At 39.2% G+C, this 23,729-nt stretch overlaps 1 protein-coding gene across 1 annotated transcript in view; it reads right to left on the bottom strand.

The window, feature by feature from the left end:
• LOC130913039 (hexokinase-4-like) overlaps positions 1 to 23,729 on the bottom strand; it is a 196,063-nt gene that overhangs the window by 17,707 nt on the left and 154,627 nt on the right. The window contains exons 4-11 of the mRNA XM_057831303.1: positions 20,322 to 20,348; positions 14,305 to 14,467; positions 14,079 to 14,233; positions 6,921 to 7,040; positions 6,755 to 6,850; positions 3,320 to 3,419; positions 3,078 to 3,261; positions 1,278 to 1,433 (exon numbers count right to left, since the gene is read on the bottom strand). Coding sequence (XP_057687286.1) covers positions 1,278 to 1,433; positions 3,078 to 3,261; positions 3,320 to 3,419; positions 6,755 to 6,850; positions 6,921 to 7,040; positions 14,079 to 14,233; positions 14,305 to 14,467; positions 20,322 to 20,348 — 1,001 coding nt within the window. The remainder of the gene's footprint in view (positions 1 to 1,277; positions 1,434 to 3,077; positions 3,262 to 3,319; positions 3,420 to 6,754; positions 6,851 to 6,920; positions 7,041 to 14,078; positions 14,234 to 14,304; positions 14,468 to 20,321; positions 20,349 to 23,729) is intronic.

Below are 23,729 nucleotides of genomic sequence, written 5' to 3'. Positions count from 1 at the left end.
GTACAGCCACCCCTCTTGCTCTACTGGTAAAAGAGGAAAGAAATATCTGGCCAACCCAATTACGTCGCAATCTGAAGGCGTCTGTGTTTCTAAGGTGTGTCTCCTGTAGATAAACAACATGAGCATTAAGTTGGCCTAAGTGATGCAAAATCTTACTCCGTTTAATAGGATTGTTTAGGCCTTTGCAATTCCAGCTCACAAATTTCACATCTCCGCCTAGCCTGATGTTAGCCATTGCAAGGGATGAGTGATATTGGGAAAAAATAAATCTGATGAGGCCTGTGATAAATGCCATATGCAAACAGAAGGAGATATGTGCCATCCTCCCCGTGCTGAAGAGCCCAACCCACTCTGGGCCCCCCATCCCAAAGTACACCTAAAAAGGACCCCACAAAACCAAAAGACAAGAGAAGAAAACCAAACAAACCAAGACAAAAAAACGGAAAGAAAAAAAAAAACAACAAAAAAAAAAAACAAAAAAACAAAAAAAACACTTACTCTCTCCTAGCAGAAGCATCCCAAAGGGGGAGCATGCTACCTTACCTAGTGACAAACTAAACTCTGTCATGCCTTAAACTAAAACTACCGTACGTACTGAATTAACAATATTTGCAGCATTATCTATAGTCACTAGTATGGATTGATTTGGCTTGCTTAACTTCCATTAAAAAAGAAGTCACGTTTGCTCATTACTGCACAACACCAGCATTTGACTATCAACTTTCATAAACAGAATGAAGTACAGTTCTCTTAATCTGGCACTCATTCTTCATCATGTAACCGTGAGATATCTCTCAGTGTCGTCCCATGGTGTCCAGCCGTCTATTGTCAAAACGAGGTTGTTAGTAGTAGTAGTAGTAGACTTTGTTGTACGTATCCGTAAAGACAGTCTTTGTTAAATATGTACGAGTAGGGATAGCATATCAGCCACCCAAAATGCTGCCAAACAACAGATCTGAACGACACTTAAGCTGGCATTCCGCCTCCTTAAGTTTCTGTTTTTCTTCACAAGCACTGATCCTTGTGCGCCACACCTCCCACCTTTCAGGCTGTTTGGGGGAGGAGTCGTGAAGGGGGGCTGCTAGCGGCAGAGTTTGTTTTTTCAAGGCAAAGCTGCACCGGACATTTTAGCGAGAGAGACGACAAAAATACATTCGGAAAATACATTTTGGGAGCTTTTCATTTGGATCGAATGTTTTTGCGTATTGAATTGAAGAGGGCGTATCGAATGGTTCAATACAAAACCGAGTATTGTTGCATCCTTACAGCATACTCACCTTTCCACCTGCGAGACGTGCCTGGTCTCGAAGCTGCTGCGTTTCTTCAGCATCTCTGAGGCCTCGCCATTGAACAGCAGGTTCTCGTTGACCAGCTTCATCATGACCAGCCTCGCCAGCTCGCCCATGTACTTGCCGCTGATCAGCTTCTCAAAGCTGCGGGGTGACAAAAGAACAAACAGTCGGAGTGCCGGAGAGGCCCGAGTGAATCTGGCCTTAGCGGTTGTCCGGTGGCCAAGGTAAACAACCCATTAAGCCTACTGGCTCTGCGGCCAGCTCATTAATCTGACAGCCTCGCCCGAGGGCCGGCCGCTGACGTGTGAGGCCCACGACCGTCTATAAACACCCTTAAGCAAGTGCAACCGGTAGCTCAGCAACCAACTCAGATGAGCGTCGGGTGAGCCCTAAAAAAGAACACTGCCAAAGATTAAATGTGTCACTGTAAGAGAACAGACCAATTACAGTGGGGAACATCATTTTTGTTGGGTTAGGCAGCTGTTTTTTTAGGTGTGGAATACAAAATTGATGCCAGTTTTTTAGATATCAGCTTGTTTTCTAAAACAAATAAAAAATCAAACAATGACATAGAAAGAAATATGAAAGAAATACAGTAAGAATGATGAGTATGTTTATTTAAAACAATTATATTTGTTTTTACAAAGCATATGGCTAGTTGTGTTAAGTAATAAAAACAATCTGTGACGAACAAAATTTGATGGGCTGGAACACATACTGACTCATCAGAACAAAACTCTAACAGATTTCTTTTTTAAATGCTATCCGCTCTTTTCGTTTGATGTTGTAAATATTTTTATGGACAAAGTGAACGAGTGGTTAGGACATCAACCTCACAACTCTGTAGCTGTGGACTCATGTTAATGTATAAGCTATAGCTCATAGATATAAATTTTTTGGGGTGGGGGGTCATCCCCCCGGGATCCAGGGTGGTCCCCCGGAGCATTCGCACCACCATTAACTGGCTTTCAGGGAAGGGATGAAGGGACGCCCCACCGCCGCCTACGCATGCCCCAACCACCGCCCGCCCACCCGGCCCACCAGCCACCCCCGCAACCCCCCCAGCCGAAGCAGCACACCGAGGGACCCCCACAGCCCACTACGTACGAGGCAGGACAGGCTCCCCAATCGGGGTGGGTGACACACCGCTGACCCACCGGGGCCTTGCCAGCTACCTGCGCCGAGCCCAAGGAGGAGAAAAGAAAGGGGAAGGCAGGAGCCGGAAAACGCCAAGATGCCCCCCCTCATCCTCGATGTATATGATGCATTAAAATCAAGGGGGAGACGGCCCAGGACTGGCCCAGTTCAGACTCCCCCCGAAGACATGCATGAGTGTGTAGGTGCCAGAGGTGAAAGATATTTACAGTGCAAAAGGAAGCGTGCATGAGCCCCGCCTGCCAAAACCACTGGCTGCAGGGCGAGAGAAGCACCAGGGCCCCGACCACCCCCCGCCCCAGACTAACCCAAGCGCCCCCACCCCCTGGGCACCCACCCTGCATCCCCGAACGGGCACCACGCCAAGCGCCGGAGACCAGGGGACAACCACGCCCCCAGCAGGGGACAACAAACCCCACCCCAGATCCCACGGGCCCCAGGCAGGCCCGCCGATGACACCGGTCAGCTACAGTTGCCGAATGCTGGATGGGTTTTCCCATTGGCAGTGTATCAAATACTTGTTCTCCCCACTGTATATATATATATATATATATATATATATATATATATATATATATATATATATATATATATATATATATATATATGTATTTACGAGATAACACTCACAGCTGCTGTCCAGGATTGACCGAGTTCTCATCCACCACTCTATCGTACTCCAGCCTGAACTCTTCCAGCTCGCCATTATCTCCGAACGCCCCCCACTCGGTGTTGACGCACATGCGGCCCTCCTCGCCTTCCGCCAACTCCACCGTCCTCATCTCTTCCATGTAACAGGCATTGCAACCTGTACCTAGTAAATAAAGTGGATTAGATTGTTTACGGACTGGTTTTGTGTCATTATTTCTTACCGACAATCATCCCCACTTCACAGCTGCGGTCCTCGTAGTAGCATGAAATCATGGTTGCCACTGTGTCATTTACCATGGCGACGACATCCATCTCAATATCCTGAATGGCATCAAACAGTAAGAAGTGTAAGAAGACAGTAGTCATTGACAAACTCAGTTAGTGTTGACTTGCAATTTGAATGGTGTTGCAGTGGACAGACATCCACATCTATCTGACTGACTATCCACATATTTGTGTGACATATATTTTTAAAATGAAAAAAAATACTGGTGGCGCAAGCAGATGCAAAATTTACCTGCATGATGTCAAATCTTATCTTTTTTTTAAATTGCTAAACTGTAAAGCAAAAATTCTATAAGCATAGGTGGAGTTTGACTTTTGGGGCGGGGGTGGGCACAACATGTTAATGACCCCGAAACGCAGTGTCAGCAATAAAATGAACTTACAAGAATATTTATAACAATAAGTTGACAATCAGGGCTTTTTTGTTTCCCATCGTTCTTGAGGGGAATTCTAAATCAGGCTGCTTAGGCAATACTTTTCGCCAAGATCGTCATCCATTGAATATGATAGCCCCGCTGGTGTCGTGCCAATGTAGTTAACCCAGTCAAAAATTGAATCCCCTGGGCGGAGCCATATGGAGGTAGATTTGTGTCTTTATTATTCAATTAATAAGAAATGGCTTCAATAAAAAAAAAAAAAGTTGCTTCAATCAAAATATATATTTTCAATTTAAAAAAAAGTCACTTCAATCAAGAAAAAAAAAATGTGTTTGAATGCAAAAATAAATTTGAAACTCAAAAAATTCACGTGAAAGCTATTTTTCTTTGAAATTTTTTTTTTCAATGGATGGATGGAGTCAAGTTTATTTTGATTGAAGCAACTTCTTTGATTGAAGCAATGTTGAATTGTGTTTGGGCCACATTTTAGCTAGGACGTTTTTGTCTTTACTATTCAATCAAAAAAGTTGCCTCAAAAACATATATTTTCAAAAAGAAAAATCACTTCAATCAAAAAAAAAAAATCAATCATAGAAAACGTTTTTGAATGCGAAAAAATATTTGAGATTGAAAAATTTGCATTTGAACACTTAATTTTTAATTGAAAAAGTTGAAGCAATCCTTTTTGTGTTCGGGCCATATTATGGGTAGGACATTTGTGTCCAAATCATTCAATCCCAAAAAAGTTGTTTCAATCCCCAAAAAATATTTTCAAAGAAAAAAAAACATTTGAAAAATAAAATTGCTGTCCCCTAATTCTTTTTTTTTTTTTTTTTTTTTTTTGTGAAAATTATATGCAAAGCAAATGACCGTCTAAGATGCTAGTCACATGATCTGTTCGAAAAGTAATTTTGACCCATATATATATACAGTATATATATACATTATATACAGTATATATATATATGTATATGTACTGTGTGTGTATATATATATATATATATATATATATATATATATATATATATATATATATATATATATATGTATATATATATATATATATAGTACTGTGCAAAAGCCTAAAACTTTTGCACAGTACTGTATATTTTTATTATATTATGTATATACAGGATATACTGTATGTATACATTTTCCCCAAGTGGAAGCTTCCATGATCCTAATAAATGTAGTAATTAAAAACAATATATATATATATATATATATATATATATATATATATATAAGAAAGCCAATTTCATGCAATGACACTGTTCTGCCATCTGGGGGGCCTGGCCCCCCCTTAAAATCCCCTTATGTCTATCAGGGCAAAATTATTCAACAATGAATAAAGTCCCATTATTTTTCAAATTTGAATGGATAAAATGGTTATGATTTTTAAAATTCTGACATCTAAGGCACAGGTTGCAAACTCAAGACACGGGGGCCAGATCTGGCCCAGCACTTATTTTTGACTGGCATACGAAGGCAATCATGTGATTCACAGAATGTTTACTGTTTTTGTCCTTTTATTAAAAATAAATAAATAAATAAAAATAAAAATATAAAGAGAATACCTGTTGTTCTCCATTTTTTGTTTTTTAATAAAACGATCTAACAAATTAAAAATAAATACATATAAAATAATATAACAAAAAACAAGAATTTTTACAGTCTTTGCCTTTTGTAATAAAACATTTTTACACTTTTTTAATTAAAAACAAATAATTACATTTACATTTTAAAAAGAGATTCTATACTTTTTTAACCTTGTTTATATTGTTAAAAAGTATAATTAAATAATAAATAAATAAATAAATAAATAAATACAGTGGTACCTCTACATACGATCACTTCGACACACGATCTTTTCGACATCCGACGTAAAATTTGAGCCGCCATTTGTTTCTACATCCGACGAGTTGCTCGAAATACAACGACATGACAGCACTGCAAACGAACCCACGGTGGATTTTCTTATGTGAGAAATCAACACAGTTTTCAAAAAAAGTTGATACAGTTGGAGAAACAAGGAAAAAAGTGATGCTTACCTTTGAAATGAAGATGCAAGTTATAGAAAAATATGAGCTTGGGGTGCGCGTCCCTGAACCGGCTCAACAATACAGCTCCATGGTCCTCTTATGACCACCGTTCGCCACTATTTATAAGTTAAGGTGACAATTATTATTGTGGTAACATTGCCAAGGAAATCGCCAGCTTTGTCACGTTTTTATCATTTATTTAAGAACTTATCCAACACAAAACGCTCATTGTCTTAAGCAGTTGACTGCTCTCAGGAAAACGAAAGTATTATCTCTACCGCACCGACCTATCTCACTGGAGACGTCACCTTCGCGGTGCGTTCAGGGACAGTAAAAAGTGTCCGCCATATTAGAATCCGATTCGTTACATTATTTTCAGGAATAATTATTAATTCTTCTTCTTCTTCTTATATTATTCTGAATTATTTATTTATAACTTATTTGTTTTTCTATGTTTAATTGCCATTTGTAACAGTGCCAGCAGTATTTATTAAGAATTTAGTGTATGTTTTTAGGCTTTGGAACGAATTAATGGAATTATAATGTATTCCTATGGGAAAATCCTGCTCGACATACGACCATTTCGACTTACAAACAAGGTCCTGGAACGAATTAAATTCGTATGTAGAGGTACCACTGTAAATAAATAAATAAATAAATAAAAGAATATTTGCCATAAACTGGCTGAAAAAAAGGGATTTGACTTTCTTTTCCGGTCAACAGTGTCTGTAAACAATTAATTGCCTATCAAAATAGTTGTTGATTTTATTTTCCAATCCATTATTTGTCAGTTAGTCAATTAATTAGGACAGCCCTCGTTGACAGACACACATTAATAAATGTGGCCTACGACAAAGATGGTTTGAAGAAACGTAATATACAACATTGCAAACACAATGAGCATATGTTATTATTTCACATTATTATCCTGTTTGCTTTGATGCATACATACCCCTCTTCTTTTGATAGCATCTCTTAGCAAACCCACAACATTATTCCCTTCAGCACCAGAAGCCTTGAAACCTTTAGTCCAGTTGAGTAGGATTCCCTGCAGGTACACAAGAGGCTGTAACCCTACTGAACAACAAGTGAAAAGAGTTATTGAGACGGAATGCTACTTTGTCAATGTCCTCGTGGCGCACCGGGAAGGAAAATGTAAAACCCAGAGGAAGCTTTTTGTGCTTGATGTTGTGCTGGTCTAAAAAGTTGGACATGCATTCTGCAATGTAGTCAAACAGCTGTAAATGAGAGGACAACAACAGTAATATGGTTGGGAACCTCTTGGTACCTCCCGATACAATTTGCGATAAGAGGCTTGCGATAATAATGATCTCACAGTACGACAATTACTGATACACGGGTCAGGAAATCAATCAACGATGCAACTAGTAATTAATTTTGCCTGACTCCGTCAATGGTAGCCAATGAGTAGACACTTTTCTAGTAGAAAAGTTGGCTCACAACCTGTTGGTTCCTTTATTAAACAGTGGTATTATTTTAAAGCAATATATCGGTTCTTAGCAGGAACCTATTGGGATCAGAGACTGGTACTAGTAATGCATTTACTCAATTCCATTTATTTGAGAAAAATGTACTTCTTAGAGTAGTTTTACCATGCAATACTTTTGACTTTTACTTGAGTAGATTTGTGAAGACGTAACACAACTCTCACTCCGCTGCTTTGGGCTACACTACAGTCATTACATTTTTCCTCTTTGTACATAGTGACTTTATTTTTGCACAGAGATGGTGACGGTGGTCTCAGTTTCACCAATACACAACAACAACCACATGACTCTACTTTAACACATGTTCCCTCTAAGCTGCACGCGTGCGCAATAGGGCAATACTTACAAATATGCAGCCCACAAGACATCTCTGCAGCGTACAAAATACAATTAGAAACCTATTGTAGGGTCACCAGGAGCGACACTTCTATTGGTGCATTCGATACAGCAACACGATGCTCCCATTGGTGGCTTACTACGCCATGTTTAGATATAACTTTGAGGTACATGACCTGAGTGGGTGCGGAGAAAAAAAAAAGAGTGAAAAGTGATTTAGTGAAGCAAATTATCAAATTATAGAACTGATATAATCAAGTTAATCAGACCAACAAAATTGTTTTCTGTACCATTTTGCAACGTAACTACGTAAATCAACAACAGGTGTTTTGCCAGTAAAGTTTTTCTCATTGTATTGGTACGTTTTTCAGATCAAAATTGAAATTCTCAAAACCACTTGTTTAATCCTCACGACATGTCACACAAGTAGCAAAACAACATGGATTACTTGCAAAAGCTAGTTTTCTGTGCAAAATACTTCGTTTTGAGAATTTCATTTCTGATCTGAGAAACGTACCAAATCAGTTGAAAAAAACTAATACAGAGAGGCTGTCAGAGTATAGAAGAAACTAGAATAGAAGAACAAGTGGTGAAACTGTGTGAGATTTTTCTTTTCTTTTTTTTTAACCTGTCCTGTATAGCTGCTTAGACACAGTGAATAAGAAACTTGAGTGTCCTTATCGTCTGAACAGTTTTAATGTGGGGATTTGATATACTCCCATTGTGGTTGTTCATTATCACATTTATTAGTTTTTCTTAATTGCTCTGATACGTTTCTCAGATCAGAATTGAAATTCTCAAAACAGTTTGTGTATTTCTCAAAACACGTCACTCAAGTAGCAAAACAACATGGATTACCTACAAAAGCATTTTTCTGTGCTTAGTCTATCGCTCAAAATTACATTTCTCTGTCAATGAACATGTCGGTGCTGTCAGAATGACAAGTCCTTGTTTCATTATGTACAGACAAGACAGTCAGATTGCTTAGTTATGCTCTCAATTGAACAGTTACCGTATTTTTTGGACTATAAACCTCTATTGTTTTCTCCATTTTCACCCTGCAGCTATTATAAGGAAGCGTCTTATTTATGGATCAGCCGCTACACTAGCACCGATAAAGCTTGCCAGAATCTCGTCAGACTTACTCAAAATCTAAAGATGCGCCGATATCAGCAGGGGGGGACTGATCTAACTGACCTAAAATGGTGATATCGGTATCGGCGAGTACCAACAAAGAGGGCGCCGATACCATTTACCAGTCCAGTATTATAAAACTTGACTACAGCCTTTTTTTCTCCTGATGCTCACTACACTCTGTTGTGTGATGACACGTGATCACTTTGAATGCCGAGCAGCTATCGCTATTTGCCTGCTCCAAACCGGTGAGAGCGGGCCAATAGCCGCTCTTAGCCAATGCCGGGGCAGCTTTTTCATATGGAGGAAAAACAAAGTACCAGAGGAAAATGTCTGTAAATATTTCACTCTATAATCTTCGTCGCGTACAATGGCTGCATGCAAGATTTACGACCTGAAAGTTTGGAGAGGTGGAGTTAAATCGGCCAGTTTCAATACCTGATAAAACATTTGAAGACAAAACATGTGAAAGAACGCAAACAATTTAAGGCTGCAACAGCAGGACTGCTATCCAGAGAAAGGTGGCTGGACCGTAGCAACAATCTCTTTAATTGTCTTTTACTGGAAAGAAATGCTGCAGTAATTTGATACCTATTTCAAAAGTAGGGTTGCCACCTTTTAAAAATAGAAATTAGGGACGCTCCCCTCGTGCCCAAAGCCGTACAGGCGACGAAACAAAAGGGACATCCCTAAAACCCCAATAATGCATAGAAATGTATCTATTTCTATATATTCCTTATTGGTTTAAAACGGAATGCAAATTTTAATTCCCAATTCGGAACGGTTCCTTATTTCAAAGGAAGGGTGGCAAGCCTATTCAAAAGTGCTGTAAAAGGAAGCAAAGTGAGCCAAGCTATGGGGCTAAGTGTGTGTTGCTGCTGATGCACAGAGAGGGAGGCTAATAGAGAGACAGGATGCTGTGGTCAGTTATTATCATTTATAATTTCATGTAACTTGCACTGTTTGGCCTTTGAGAAACAAAATTCAGGGTTTAAAAAAGTTTATTAATTATTTATTCATTGTATTTTTACCTTCTTACTGTTGGGCTAGTATTATACATATTTAATTTCAAGAATTTAGCACTATTTTGGCCTTTGAGAGCCAAATGTTTATTTAACTATTGTAACCCATACCAGGTATGCAATAAAATGTTCTACTGGATTCACATATATATATATATATATATATATATATATATATATATATAAAACACAGACGAGGCTGAAAAAGCAGTTTCTGCTTTGCACTCCTCTATAAAAGAATTGATGTCTAACATTTCGTTTGGAAAAAAAAAAAAAAACGACTTTAAAAAATTATTCACTTGCATATTTTAAACTTTTAAACAAATTACGTCACAATGAAAAAATTGACGTCTGTTAAAATGTCACGGATATCTACCTCATAATTATCACTTAATTTTATTTTTTTCGTTACTGGCGCATTTTCCTCAATATTTTAGATGATAAATAATCGATCCAAACAAATAAAAATTAAGGAGAAAAAAAAGTTTCAAAGTGATACATGCTACATGAAGTTTTTGGATCGAAACAAGGTAAGTACGCGATAATATCTCGTTAAAGTCATGGTGTCTGTAATTCTGCTCTCGCGTGCTCTCACCTCTAGGTAGGGTTTTGCTGTTTTGCTGTTCTTGTGATGTAATACACATGCATATAGGACAATTTTGAAATTTGGCCAAATTGGGGGTCTCGGAGCAGAAGTCATACATATTTATATATTTATATATATATATAGTCACAGTTCGGTATGATTTTCGATACGGCGGAAAACACAGACAAGACTGGCGGATTAAGCCCGTTTTTAATTTGCCCGTTTTACCCTGAAAACCCCCGTTTACAGACGTCGAGCAACCGCTTTTGTTTCGACCTAGCCATAAAAAGAAGGTAAGCAATCATATGTAATAGTCGAAATGTCTGTCATTTTTAGCTTAGAATCATTAATTGATGTCTACTATTTAGTTTAAAAAAATAATACAACATTAAAAAATTATTCAATCGCATATTTTAAACTTTTAAACAAAATAAGTCACAATGAAAATTTGGCGTCTGTAAAAAAGTCACGGATATCTACCTCATAATTATCGCTTAATTGTATTTTTTTGTTACTGCCGCATTTTCCCCGATTTGTTAAATGATAAATAATCGATCCAAAGAAGAAAAATTCAAAAATAATGTTTAAAACAGTAAATATATGAAAAGGAACATCTCGACCACTCCTTGATGTCTGCGATTTCTGCATGGCGACCCTTGTTATGTCACCATGCTTCACCCATAAAATCCCCCCAAAATCCGGCTGTGGCTATTCACAGCTGTGTCTTGACACTCGGTGATACATGCTACATGGAGTTTTTGGATCGAAACAAGGTAAGTACGCGACAATATCTCATTAAAATCGTGGCGTCTTTAATTCTGCTCTTGCGTGCTCTCGCCTCCAGTTAGGGTTTTGCTGTTTAACATTTTTTTTTTTTTTAATGCCCTCCTGTTCAAAAATTTTCTTCCCCCAGAAAATTGAGATTTTAAGCTTTCCAATGATGTATCACACATGCATATCGGACAATTTTACATTTCAAACAAAGTGGTATCGGTATGGTATCAGTATTGGCCGATACTGCACAGCCAGGTATCGGTATCCATATCAGGGCCAAAAATTGGTATCAGTGAAACAACTATCAAAATCTCATAATTTTATAGATGAATATGGCTCCATCTGATACTAAATGTTGTTACAAAAGAACAATTTTAAATGGATGGGCATCCACTACTTGCTATGGCAAGGGAAAGCGATGCTAGCGTTGATTAGCCGTTTTCAACTAGCATTCGGAAGACTTTATTACTACAGTATTCTACATCAAAGCTGCTATGTAAGGGTTAGCGCTATTAAACACTTTTAAGAGGACTTCATTCCCTTCAAGTTTGGAAGGTAAAGTGGATTATATATCTTTGCAAATGTAGTGACCTGTTTTTATAAAGTTAGTTTGTTTTTAGGCATTCAGACAACATGTGTTGGTGATGATGATGTTTGTTTATCCGGTTAATAAATATAATTTTGATCAATCAAATATTTTGATGTAGCATCTATGTGAATATCCAATGTTAAGATATGGACACCTGTGGCTTATAGTCAGGAATGGCATATATCTGGATATATTTCTAAAATATTGTGGATTTTGGCCGCTTTATAGTCCAGAAATTACGGTACTCTGGTGGAAGACTCTGGTGCTGAAGATGGTGAAGGTGATCGTCTCATGAACGAGATTATTATTATTTTATTTTTCATTTTAAGTGGGCCAAATCAATTATATAACAGTTTTTCCTCAATTGCTTTACTACATTTCTCTGATCAGACTTGTTCAATCCTCACGTTATTAGTGCGCATCAAAAAAGCAGTTTCTTATTTCTTTGAACAAGTTATACTATATATATTCATACACCCAACCCCAATACTAACCCTTCTCTGCTGTGTCCTATATTATCAGCTGCATCTGTCATGATGGTCAAAATTGATTATTATGGGTCTCTATTGAATAGTCTCACCACCCAAAACATTTAGTCATAAGTTCATTGCATAAGTCTTTACATGCAAAATGCATTAGCATGTTGTCAGAATAGCCTATATGTGTGCTTATTTCCAAGCCTTTTCGTTACTTATTTTACCTAACTTATTTACCAGTCAAAATTTGTAATAGTTTGGGACAATGTGAGTTTCCACCACATCAACATAACCAGGGAATGGTTTGCAACGCACAACAGAATGGAAATGGAGTTCTTCCGACCATACTTCCCATTCCTCCATCCCATAGAAGAATTTCCCCCCACATAGAGATGGCAAGTGTATGATCGCCAGCTTCACACTAAGATGATTCTCCTGGGTGCCATGAATGCAGCATGCAGAGACATCACAGCAGATGCCTGCAGAGGCTGGATAAGGCATTCAAGAAGATTCTCTCCACGCTGTATAGAGGACAGCCATTGTGATGTGGATGAAAATTTGTGGCCCAACAGTCAATATGTGTAAAAAGAATGGGGGGGGGGGGGGGGGCAACAGCACTCAAGGTATACAGTAGTTGTGTTGAATGTCTTATGTTCACATTTCTCATTTAGCTTTTTTTTTTTTTTTTTTTTTGTGATACTCAGTGCTGTCTTTTGCATGTCTCTGTATCGCAATGACATGGTCTGTCAAGACATTGTAAACACAGTAAAAGCGTAAACTGTATCTTGACCAGTCTCTTGCAATAAATATCTCACATACAAAGGTGTAACTTGCAATTTTCATCAAGACTTACGTAAACCATCTTTGACATGAGAGCTTTCTACCAAAGTTGTATTGAGAGCATGACAAAGCAATTTGACTGCCTTGTCTGTACACAATGAAACAAGGACTTGTCATTCTGACAGCACTGACATGTTCATTAACACAGAAATTTAATTTTGAACGATAGACACTTTATTTTGCACAAAAAAATGGCTTTTGCAGGTCATGCATGTTGTTTTGCTACTTGTGCGACATGTTGTGAGGATTGAACAAGTAGTTTGGAGAATTTCAATTCTGATCCGACACAGGTACCAAAGCAATTGAGAAAAACTGTAATAAGCCATGTAATTTGCTATGATCCAAAGTTTTGAACAGGCGTGATACTGATGTGTGGCCACAGCGTGCACATCTAATGTTGCTCGCAGTGGTCCTCAGTGTGCTCAAGGAGCTGGGGAGCTTGTGTGTCTGCTCAGACACATGAAAATTTTTAGGGAACATTGATCATAACAGTCAGAAGTGACAGTGTTTTTTCTCCACTACAGGGCACTCATGCTCTTTGGACGGGTGATTTTTCATAGTTTTGTTCTAGTCTGAGTTTGTTTATTTTTGTATCTTTTTGGCCTAATATGATCATGTAATAGGTTATAGTATTGTATAATAATAACAGTTCATATAGATGAAGTTGTGCTGAGAGAAAAAAAATATACCATTATTTTTTAAAAATCAGACATTGTAAGCAGTTACTCAAAACTCATTACTTGAGTATTCTTTTCAACAAATACTTCTTTACTTGTAATTAAGTACCGGTACATTTTTTTGGGGGAAGACTACTTTTACTTGAATAATATTGTTTAGAAGAAATGCTACTCTTACTTGAGTAAAATCTTTGGCTACTCAACCCGCCTCTGATTGGGATACAAAGTATCGTGATGTATCCCCATATCGATATAAACGTGATCTATTGTCCCACCCCAAAACAGGAAGTGAGCAGTGTTGCGAAAAAGTGAAACATCTCGACAAAATCCTCACCATCTCGGCCGTTCCTGTCATGGCATCCTCAGGAATGGAATACATCTGATTCATGGTCTCCACTTTCCAACTTCTTTCCTCGTCCGCTCCCACCTTAACCAGCATTACGCGGAAATTAGTGCCCCCTAAATCCAGAGCCAGGAAGTCGCCCACCTCTGTTCCAACACATACTACACGTCAAAAGACACAGTTGAGGAGTACTTGACCATATGTGAGGGAAGGCTACCTGATCCCTCGGGTGTGGAGCAAACATAAGTGGGCAGCATTTTGACGCTGGCCTCCTCATGCGTCTCCAAACGCAAGCCTTTTTCCATTTCGCGCCGCATCCTCTTCATGATCACTTCCAGCTCGTCCTTCTGCAGCCTGAACTCAGACAGAATTTGATGGACCTGTGGGGAAATTGAGAGCATAAAGCATTTGTTACTATGAGTAATCACCAATTTCGTGATAATACATTGTAAAAACGATAACAATCTATATATATTACTATACAATAAATCGTTTTGATAGAAAACAAAAATATATACAGCTAAAACTCAACATTTTAAACCCAGGGGCACTTTTCACTACAGTTTATTACTATTTTTGGTCATTTAAAAAAAAAAAATGACTGAACAAGTAGTTTTAGAATGAGATTACAGCATCAATTTTCATTAGGTTACTTTTAGTTTTTCTCAATTGCTTTGGTACATTTCTCATATCACTATTGAAATTCCCATAACTACTTCCTCACAACATGTCGCACAAGTGGCAAAAGAACAACATGGATTACCTGCAAAAGCCAGTTTTTTTTGTGCAAAATACTTGGTATATCACTCATAATTAAATTTCTGTGCCAGTGAACATGTCAGTGCTGTCAGAAAGATAAGTCCTTGTTTCATTGTGCACAGACGAAACTGTCAAATTGCTTAGTCATGCTCTCCATTGAACAGTTACTCTGGTGGAAAGCTCTGATGCTGAAGATGGTGTACGTAAGTTTTGATGAAAATTGCAAGTTATACCTTTGTGGGATGGAGATTGATTACAAGATTCGGTTTACACTTTCACAGTCCATGTCATTGCAATACACAAAGCAAGACAGCACTGAGTATCACAAAGAAATATAACATATAAACAAAATTAGAAATATGAACAGAAGACAATCGGCACAACGAAACTTTGAATGCTGTCAGGATTATTCAGCCTGTCTTTCTACTCATCTTGACGTTCCTCTCTGTTTGGCCACAAATTTTCATCCACACCACAACAGATGTTCTCTCTTGCTATACAGCGTGGAGCGTATCTTCTTGAATGCCTTACCCAGCCACTACAGGCATCGGCTGTGATGTCACTGCATGCTGCATTCATGGCATCCAGGTGAGTCATCTGATTGTGAGGCTGGCGATCATACACTTACCATCTCCATATGGAGAAAAATTCTTCAATGGGATTTAGGAATTGGGAGTATAGAGGTATGAACTTCATTACCATTCTGTTGTGGATTGCAAACCATTCGCTGGATATGTTTGTGTTGTGGAAACTCACATTGTCCCAAACTATTACCAATTTTGGCAGGTGAAAAAAAGTTAGGGTCATGGAAGAAATTATTGCCACCCCTGGAATTTTTCCAGAAAATACAGCCTCACAGAAATGAACGCAACTACAAATGTTTTCATTATGAATGTGCTATTTCTTGAATGTGCATTGGAAAAACACAAGAAAGCTGAACAGAAAAGCCAAAATGTACACAATTTTACACAGACTGAAAAAAATGGGCTGGACACAATTGTTGGCACCCTCAACTCAATATTTGGTTGCGCATCCTTTAGAAGAAATAACAGAAAGCAATCGCTTCCTAAAACCATCAACAAGTTTTGTGCACCTCTCAGATGGAATTTTAGACCACCCTTCTTTTGCAAACTGTTCCAGGTCTCTCAGATTTGAAGGGTGCCTTCTTGCAACATCAATTCTGAGATCTTTCCATAGTGTTCAATGTGATTTAGATCCGGACTCAATAATGGCAGCCTCAGAATTGTCCAGCACTTTGTCTCCAACCATTTCTTGGTGCTATTTGAGATATGTCTTTGTCATTGTCCTGTTGAAACACCCATGACCTCCGATGCAGACCCAGTTTTCTGATACTACACCGTACATTCCGGCCCAAAATATTTTGGTAGTCTCCATATTTCATGACTCCTTGCACACTGTGAAGGCACCCAGTGCCAGAGGCAGCAAAACAACCCCAAAACACAATTGGACCTCCACCATGTTTGACTATAGGCACTGTGTTCTTTTCTTTGTAGGCCTCATTCTTTTTTTTTGGCACTAGTCTCCAACCATTTCTTGGTGCTATTTGAGGTATGTTTTGGGTTAATGTCCTGTTGGAACACCCATGACAGGCCCAAAACATTTTGATAGTCTCCATATTTCATGACTCCTTGCACACTGTTAAGGCACCGGAATACTGAAATCATTTGTAATGGCGTACCGCAAGCAACACGCCACTTTTGCTCATTAATATTCATTAGGTTAGCAATTTTTGCTAGACGGGTCAACCTCCCGTTTGTCCCTAATAGTAAATGCGTGGAAATAGTGTAGGAACGTGATGTTTACTGAGCTAAATCTACCAATTCTGTCCGAAAATGATGTCCCTGGTGCCAAATTCACTGTTAAAGATGTGGTAGAACATACAAATGTTCAGTTATAGAGATGGCTTGAGTGTCGAGGACTGAAAAAGAGCCGACCTGATCCAGAATTAGCTTTTTAACCGATACATTTTTCTTGTGTGCATTGCCTTATGCCACTGACAATAACATTCTCGGGTTTCAACAATCTATCCTTTACCAACATATGCCCTGTCTTTCTTTTATATTATATCCTCTGGTTGTATTATGCTGTTGACCTTTCTTGAGGGCAATTTACATTGCTATTGTTGGGTAGTGATCGCAATTGCTACTCAGTGACAGCCAACGAATACTTTTAATGTTTTCATTAATAACAAATCTTAATTTTATAATTTATTTAAATTTCCCCCTTACTAAAGTTTTTTAAAAATTTTATTTATTTATCTATTTATTTTTTTACAACAGAAAAGGTAACAACAGTGGCAGCCAGATAACATTTTAATTTTTTCAGGTCATTCATTGTCAGACAAGCAGCACGGCAAAACGCTCCTTGTTTATCTGTCTAGCCGTCCTGGGAGTGGATCTCTCTGTGGTACTCCCCAAGGTTTCTCATTTCTCCCAAAGAGTTTTGGAGTTTTTTCCTTGCCGACATGGAGGGTCAAAGGATGGGGGATGCCCAGGACTTGGACTGTATTTATTTCATCTGCTGTTTCTGACTGTGTATCATATTGCCCCTGCAAAGCCCTTTGAGACAACCTTGTTGTGATATAGGGCTATACAAATGAAATTGAATTGAATGGAATTGACAACATGTTCATCCATTTTGCATGTATATACTCATGCAATGAACTAATGACTTAATGTTGTGGGTCGACTCATGAGACTATTCAATAGAGACCCATGATAATCCATTTTGACAATCATAGCAGATGCAACTGATAATGTAGGAAACAGCAGAGAATTGTACAAAATTATTTGTATATATATATATATATATATATATATATATATATATATATATATATATATTTATACTGGACTGTCTCAGAAAATTAGAATACACAATATTCTAATTTTTTGAGACAGTCCTGTGTATATATACAGGACTGTCTCAGGAAATTAGAATACACAATATTCTAATTTCCTGACTGTCTCAGGAAATTAGAATACACAATATTCTAATTTCCTGACTGTCTCAGGAAATTAGAATATTGTGTATTCTAATTTCCTGAGACAGTCCTGTATATATACACAGGACTGTCTCAAAAAATTAGAATATTGTGTATTCTAATTTCCTGAGACAGTCCAGTATATATATATTATAGTTTTCCTCAATTACCTTAGTATGTTTCTCTGCCCAGACTTGAAATTCTCAAAACTACTTGTTCAATCCTCACATCACTAGTGCACATCAAAAAAGCAGTTTCTCATTTCTTTGAACAAGTTGATGTTTTCGTACATCCATGCAAATGATTTGTACAATTCTCTTCTGTTTCCTACATGATCAGCTGCATCTGTCATGATGGTTTAAATGGATTATCATGGGTCTCTACTGAATCGTCTCACGAGTCGACTCACAACATTTAGTCATTAGTTCATTACATAAATCTTTACATGTAAAGTGGATGAACATGTTGTCAGAATATGTCAAAATGTGTGTGCTTATTTTTAAGCATTTTCATTATTTGTTTTGTAAATCTGTCTTGAATTGGTAAATTGCTACCAGGTGAATCTTTGGCCACAGAGCTGTGATCGATGTGCCAGGCTAAAGGAGAGGGAACATAACGATGGTGCTGCAATTGCTTAACCATATTCTCATCATAGGACCTAACAAACCAGAATGTCTTGTTAATTTTTTAGACACACTCTTCAGGGATGAAGATCAGCACCTCCAAATCCGAGACCATGGTCCTCAGCCGGAAAAGGGTGGCATGCCCTCTCTGGGTCGGGGATGAGATTTTGCCCCAAGTGGAGGAGTTCAAGTATCTTGGGGTCTTGTTCACGAGTGAGGGTAGGAGGGAGCGGGAGATTGACAGGCGGCTCGGTGCAGCGTCTGCAGTGATGCGGACTCTGCTTCGGTCCGTCGTGGTGAAAAAGGAGCTGAGCCAAAAGGCGAAGCTCTCGATTTACCGGTCGATCTACGTTCCTACCCTCACCTATGGTCACGAGCTGTGGGTTGTGACCGAAAGAACAAGATCCCCGATACAAGCGGCCGAAATGAGTTTCCTCCGCAGGGTGTCCGGGCTCTCCCTTAGAGATAGGGTGAGAAGCTCGGTCATCCGGGAGGGGCTTGGTGTCGAGCCGCTACTCCTCCGCGTTGAGAGGAGCCAGTTGAGGTGGCTCGGGCATCTGGTTCGGATGCCTCCTGGACGCCTCCCATGAGAGGTATTCCGGGCATGTCCCACCGGCCGGAGGCCCCGGGGTCGACCCAGGACACGCTGGAGAGACTATGTCGCTCGGCTGGCCTGGGAACGCCTTGGAATCCCGCCGGAGGAGCTGGCTGAAGTGGCTAGGGAGAGGGAAGTCTGGGCTTCCCTGCTAAAGCTGCTGCCCCCGCGACCCGACCCCGGACTAAGCGGAAGATAATGGATGGATGGATGGACTCTTCAGGGACCTCATTCCTGAACATGAGAAGGATCAGATTGGGCATGACCTGCCAAAATTTGTAATAGTTTGGGACAATGTGAGTTCCCACCACTCCAACATAAGCAGGGAATGCTTTGCAACCCGCAACAGAATGGCAATGGAGTTCCTCCCACCGTACTCCTCATTCCTCAATCGCATAGAAGAATTTATCTCCACATGGAGATGGCAAGTGTATGACCGCCAGCCTCACACTCAGATGACTCTTCTGGATGCCATGAATGCAGCATGCAGTGACATCACAGCAGATGCCTGTAGAGACTGAATAAGGCACTCAAGATGATTCTTTCCATGCTGTATAGAGAGGACATCCGTTATGACGTGGATGAAGATTTGTGGCCTAACAGAGAGGAACGTCAAGATGTGTAGAAAGAATGGGGAAAAATTCCAACACCACTCAAAGTTTAGTTGTGTCCATTGTCTTATGTTCACATTTCTAATTTTGCTTTTGTTTTTTTCTTTGTGATACTCAGTGCCGTCGTTTGCTTTCTGTATTATCATGACATGGTCATGGTAAAGACATTGTAAAACCAGTAATGCATAATGTAAGTCATTTGTACTTATTTGTGTTCATGTAAGATAAAGTGTAAGTTGTAATTTTTTTGCAGATCATTGAAAACATACAATTTTAAATGAAAATCAGTTTCTCGTGTATGTATGTCTTGACACAGTAAGTGTAATGCAGTAGTCCAATGCATATGTAAAACCTGTTAAACCTTCCCCCTTCACCACCACCACCACCACCAAAAAATAAAACATTTTTGGCTCCGTAGCGACCTTTATGTCAGGGAGTTCCAACAAGACATTCTAGCCACTTTCACCCCTGCCTAAGCCAGCTACATACACTGCCATAAAAAAGGAACGCTTGTCGCCCTTACCAAGATAATGATACACCTCCAATCTTGTTGCAACCAAGCCTTTCTCTGCTGTGAATTTCAATGTTGAGGTTAAAAAATATATAAAATGTTCTTCTTCTAGCCAAGATGCACTCTCCCACCAAATTCACTTTATCACTAGTAGATGCCCAATCCATTTGATGAGGGAGGGTTGGCAGCGAATGAACATTAATCGTTGAGTAATATCTGACCAAGCCATGATAGCAATTACTTTAAATTCAAATGAGTGTGCAGCAATTTGGCATTAAAAAGACAAAAATTATATACAGTACTTCTTAAAGCAAACGTGGTACTGGTACAGTACTGTCATTGGCCGATACCACACAGCTGCCAGTTGATATCGGGAGCCAAAAAATGGTATCGGTGCAACACTAATTACAAGAACCCCTAAAAAATAAGAGCTACACTCGTGGAAATGCAAGCTTTGAGACTTTTCACCAGTCAGATGGATTAGTAAGTCTTAAAACCTTTGACCAATGGTGTATGTTTAAAATGCATGTTTCTTTAGACCTATCAATGCATATACAGTATAAATATATATTGACGTGTATATTTACAAAACAAAGAAATGGAACTGAAATGAACAACAGGACTGACCTGTAAAGCTAACAATAGCAAGAAGCAGGGTAAGATCTCCCGTGCTTATTGGGGCAACGTTGACCCCTGTGATCTGACACCACCATCTATTAGTGAACCTAACCTTGACATTATGACACACTTTGACAGGTTGCATAACTAATACACCAACATGGACGGACAGATAAACAAATGCTTTTCCACGTACCTTATCCATTGTGTGACGACAAGGAGGTCCTCATTGGTATGTTGCTGCCTTCCGAAGATTCTTATATTGATTAAATTTGAACTGTGCTGTCTTGAAAAATCTTAAACTTGCAGGATTTTTTTCTATCCTTACTACATTATGAACAGCAGGAAATCCAACAACAGTTACATGTCGAGAAAAGCATCTTCTTATAGAAATACATGAAAAACATTTAGCAGTATGAATGACCAATGAAATTATCCTTATTGATTTGATTTGTTAAAAAATGGAAAATACAATCGCCTCCATTGAAAAAAACAAAGCTTCTTCATCTTCTTTTATATTCCAAGTTAAGAATTAGTCCCAAAACGTTTTACAACCTTAAAAAGAAATCATGAGCCCCTCATCCATTAAATCCGAAGTCACGTTTTGGCACTCAAAAAAAACTAAAACAAAACAAGGAAATAAACCAAACAAGCATCTGCTTTGGATTTTGTTCAAGCTGTAGACGCAAACCGAGCCAAGTTCCGGGAAAAGAATGTTGACTTCCTTTCAGCCGTCAAACATTTGCCTCCAAAACCATCATCCAAGTGTTGCCTAGGAAATCAGTTACAGGCACACTTGTGGCATCGAAAACACTCACCGGAGAGCTAAGTGGCCAGGAGGGATTGTTAAATGGAGCAAAACTACCAGATAAAAAACATCAGCTCAAGTCTGACCAAGGAAAACCCCGCTGCTGACCAAAAGACACACATTTTTTTCTCATACTGGAGTTTGCAAAAATGTACCTGAGTAAGCCTCAGTACCTTCGGGAGAAGGTTTTGTGGCCACACAAAGGTACATTAATGTGAGCTTTTTGGCGAAGCACTTCACTCTACTGTTTAATGAAAAAAGACTGATGCCTACAAAGAAAAGAACGTACCGCTTGAAGTCAAACATGGTTGAGGTTCAGTGACAGGGGCGCTGGAAGTCACTCACAGCAGGGGGTGCTGAAGATATCATTTTGTTTTTCCCCCATCCAAAAATAGCTCTTTCGGTCCAAATTTTTCATACAGGCGCCTTTTCTCCGTACAAGACATTCACAATGGCAGTGCACATGCATGCTGGATAGTTTACATACTACTACCAGGCTACTACAAAGACAGCCCTCTATTTCACCTACAGTGTGTGTTGGAGTTTTTGTATTGAAAATAAAAGCGCCTATGTATTGTAATGCAAATCCCCACAGCTAGACGGCGCAATGTCACACAAACACAATTGAAAACTAAAAGGTCCAATAATCCTCGGTTTAACACCCACTGTTCTCAACACTCAAATGAATTGCACACGAATATCCAACAGCGCTCTCCACGGCGGCAGCTCAACAGCAACAAAAGTGACTAAGGTGCTAAAGAGCCTACATCCCATGAAGGCACCTGGACCTGACAACATCCACCCCTACCTCCTGAATGATCTTCAACCTATCCTGGGTGTAACCAACAAATCCACGCACGCACTCGCACATACACAATCATAGTGTAGCACTTGCAAGATTTGGCAGCGGAAATTAGCTTCAGTAAATCAGCATAGAAGTCTCGCTCACTTTTTATTTTTGTCCGCGCTCACTCAGGTTCTACCAGTAACACACCAATGGGAGCATCGTGTTGCCGCATCAAACGTACCAATAGGATGGTCGCGCTGACCAATTGCGTTGCCAAGATTATTGCGAGTGACGCTACACAGCTAGTTGGTTAGATGTCCTCAGCAACTGCAGCTTCCAGAATGTTGTCCCGCAAATGGCAAGGAAGTCTGCGGCGCTGGGCGAACACGCTTTGTTTTTTCATTTGTTCCTCCAGCCTGGCTTTCATCTATTCTCGCAGTCGGCGTGATGTCACTATGACGTTATCTCGCATAGCAACGTGTCGCCATTTTGAGAGGGCGGCATGCACAGGTAAACATCCGTAGACAAACGTCTAAAATTCTTATATTTCAGCTGTGTTTTGCGTCTTTTTTTCATAAAAACGTCTTAAACATGAATTATTATTATCACGAGTCACTGCCGAAAACCGCAAGGAGGCGATACAACTTAAAATTAGCGTGTATTGGCCTGCAAATCTGCCCATACAAAGCTGTTGTTTATCCAGCTGGATAAACAATCCAAAGGAATTGCCTGCAGTGGTGTTCGGAAACATCTACAACTACCTCATTAAGTCACTCAGTAAGTTGACCTTTATCAATTATGTGGAATATGTACTGTGTGGAACTAAGAAAACTGGTAGTATATACGAAGTGATTATTTCTGCCGTAACCGGTAATTTGCCTCCAAGCGTTATGTAGCCGTGAACACGTCACGGCAAAATAACCAATTCCCACCAGGCCAATAATATACCAATTGACCAGAGCAGTTCACAGCAAAAGAAAAATAACGCTTTGCGAGTTGTCGCTTCTGGTAATAATAACCACTGCATCCTGAATACTAGCAGCTAATTGGGGCAAAAAAAAAAATCGATTAAAGTTTACTCACCAATAATAAAATATCGGCTGCAAACCTAAATGCGCCTGCTCCAAGAAACAGTCTTCTTTTACTGTTCCTCGATTGATTGCTTTCAGCCAATTGCTTGTCCTTTTCTTCTCACGAAGAAGAATGAAGAACTTCAAATGCGGCTCCGAACTCTTCCTTGTGTTACAACCTGCAACTTTTAGTCATTCCGACGGAAAAAAGACCGCAAATAAGACAAAAGTTCAACACTTTTGTACTACAATGCAC

This window comes from Corythoichthys intestinalis, chromosome 3 (genome assembly GCF_030265065.1).
Source record: "Corythoichthys intestinalis isolate RoL2023-P3 chromosome 3, ASM3026506v1, whole genome shotgun sequence".
Taxonomy (NCBI): domain Eukaryota; kingdom Metazoa; phylum Chordata; class Actinopteri; order Syngnathiformes; family Syngnathidae; genus Corythoichthys; species Corythoichthys intestinalis.
This window is presented reverse-complemented; position numbering and strand designations above follow the sequence as displayed.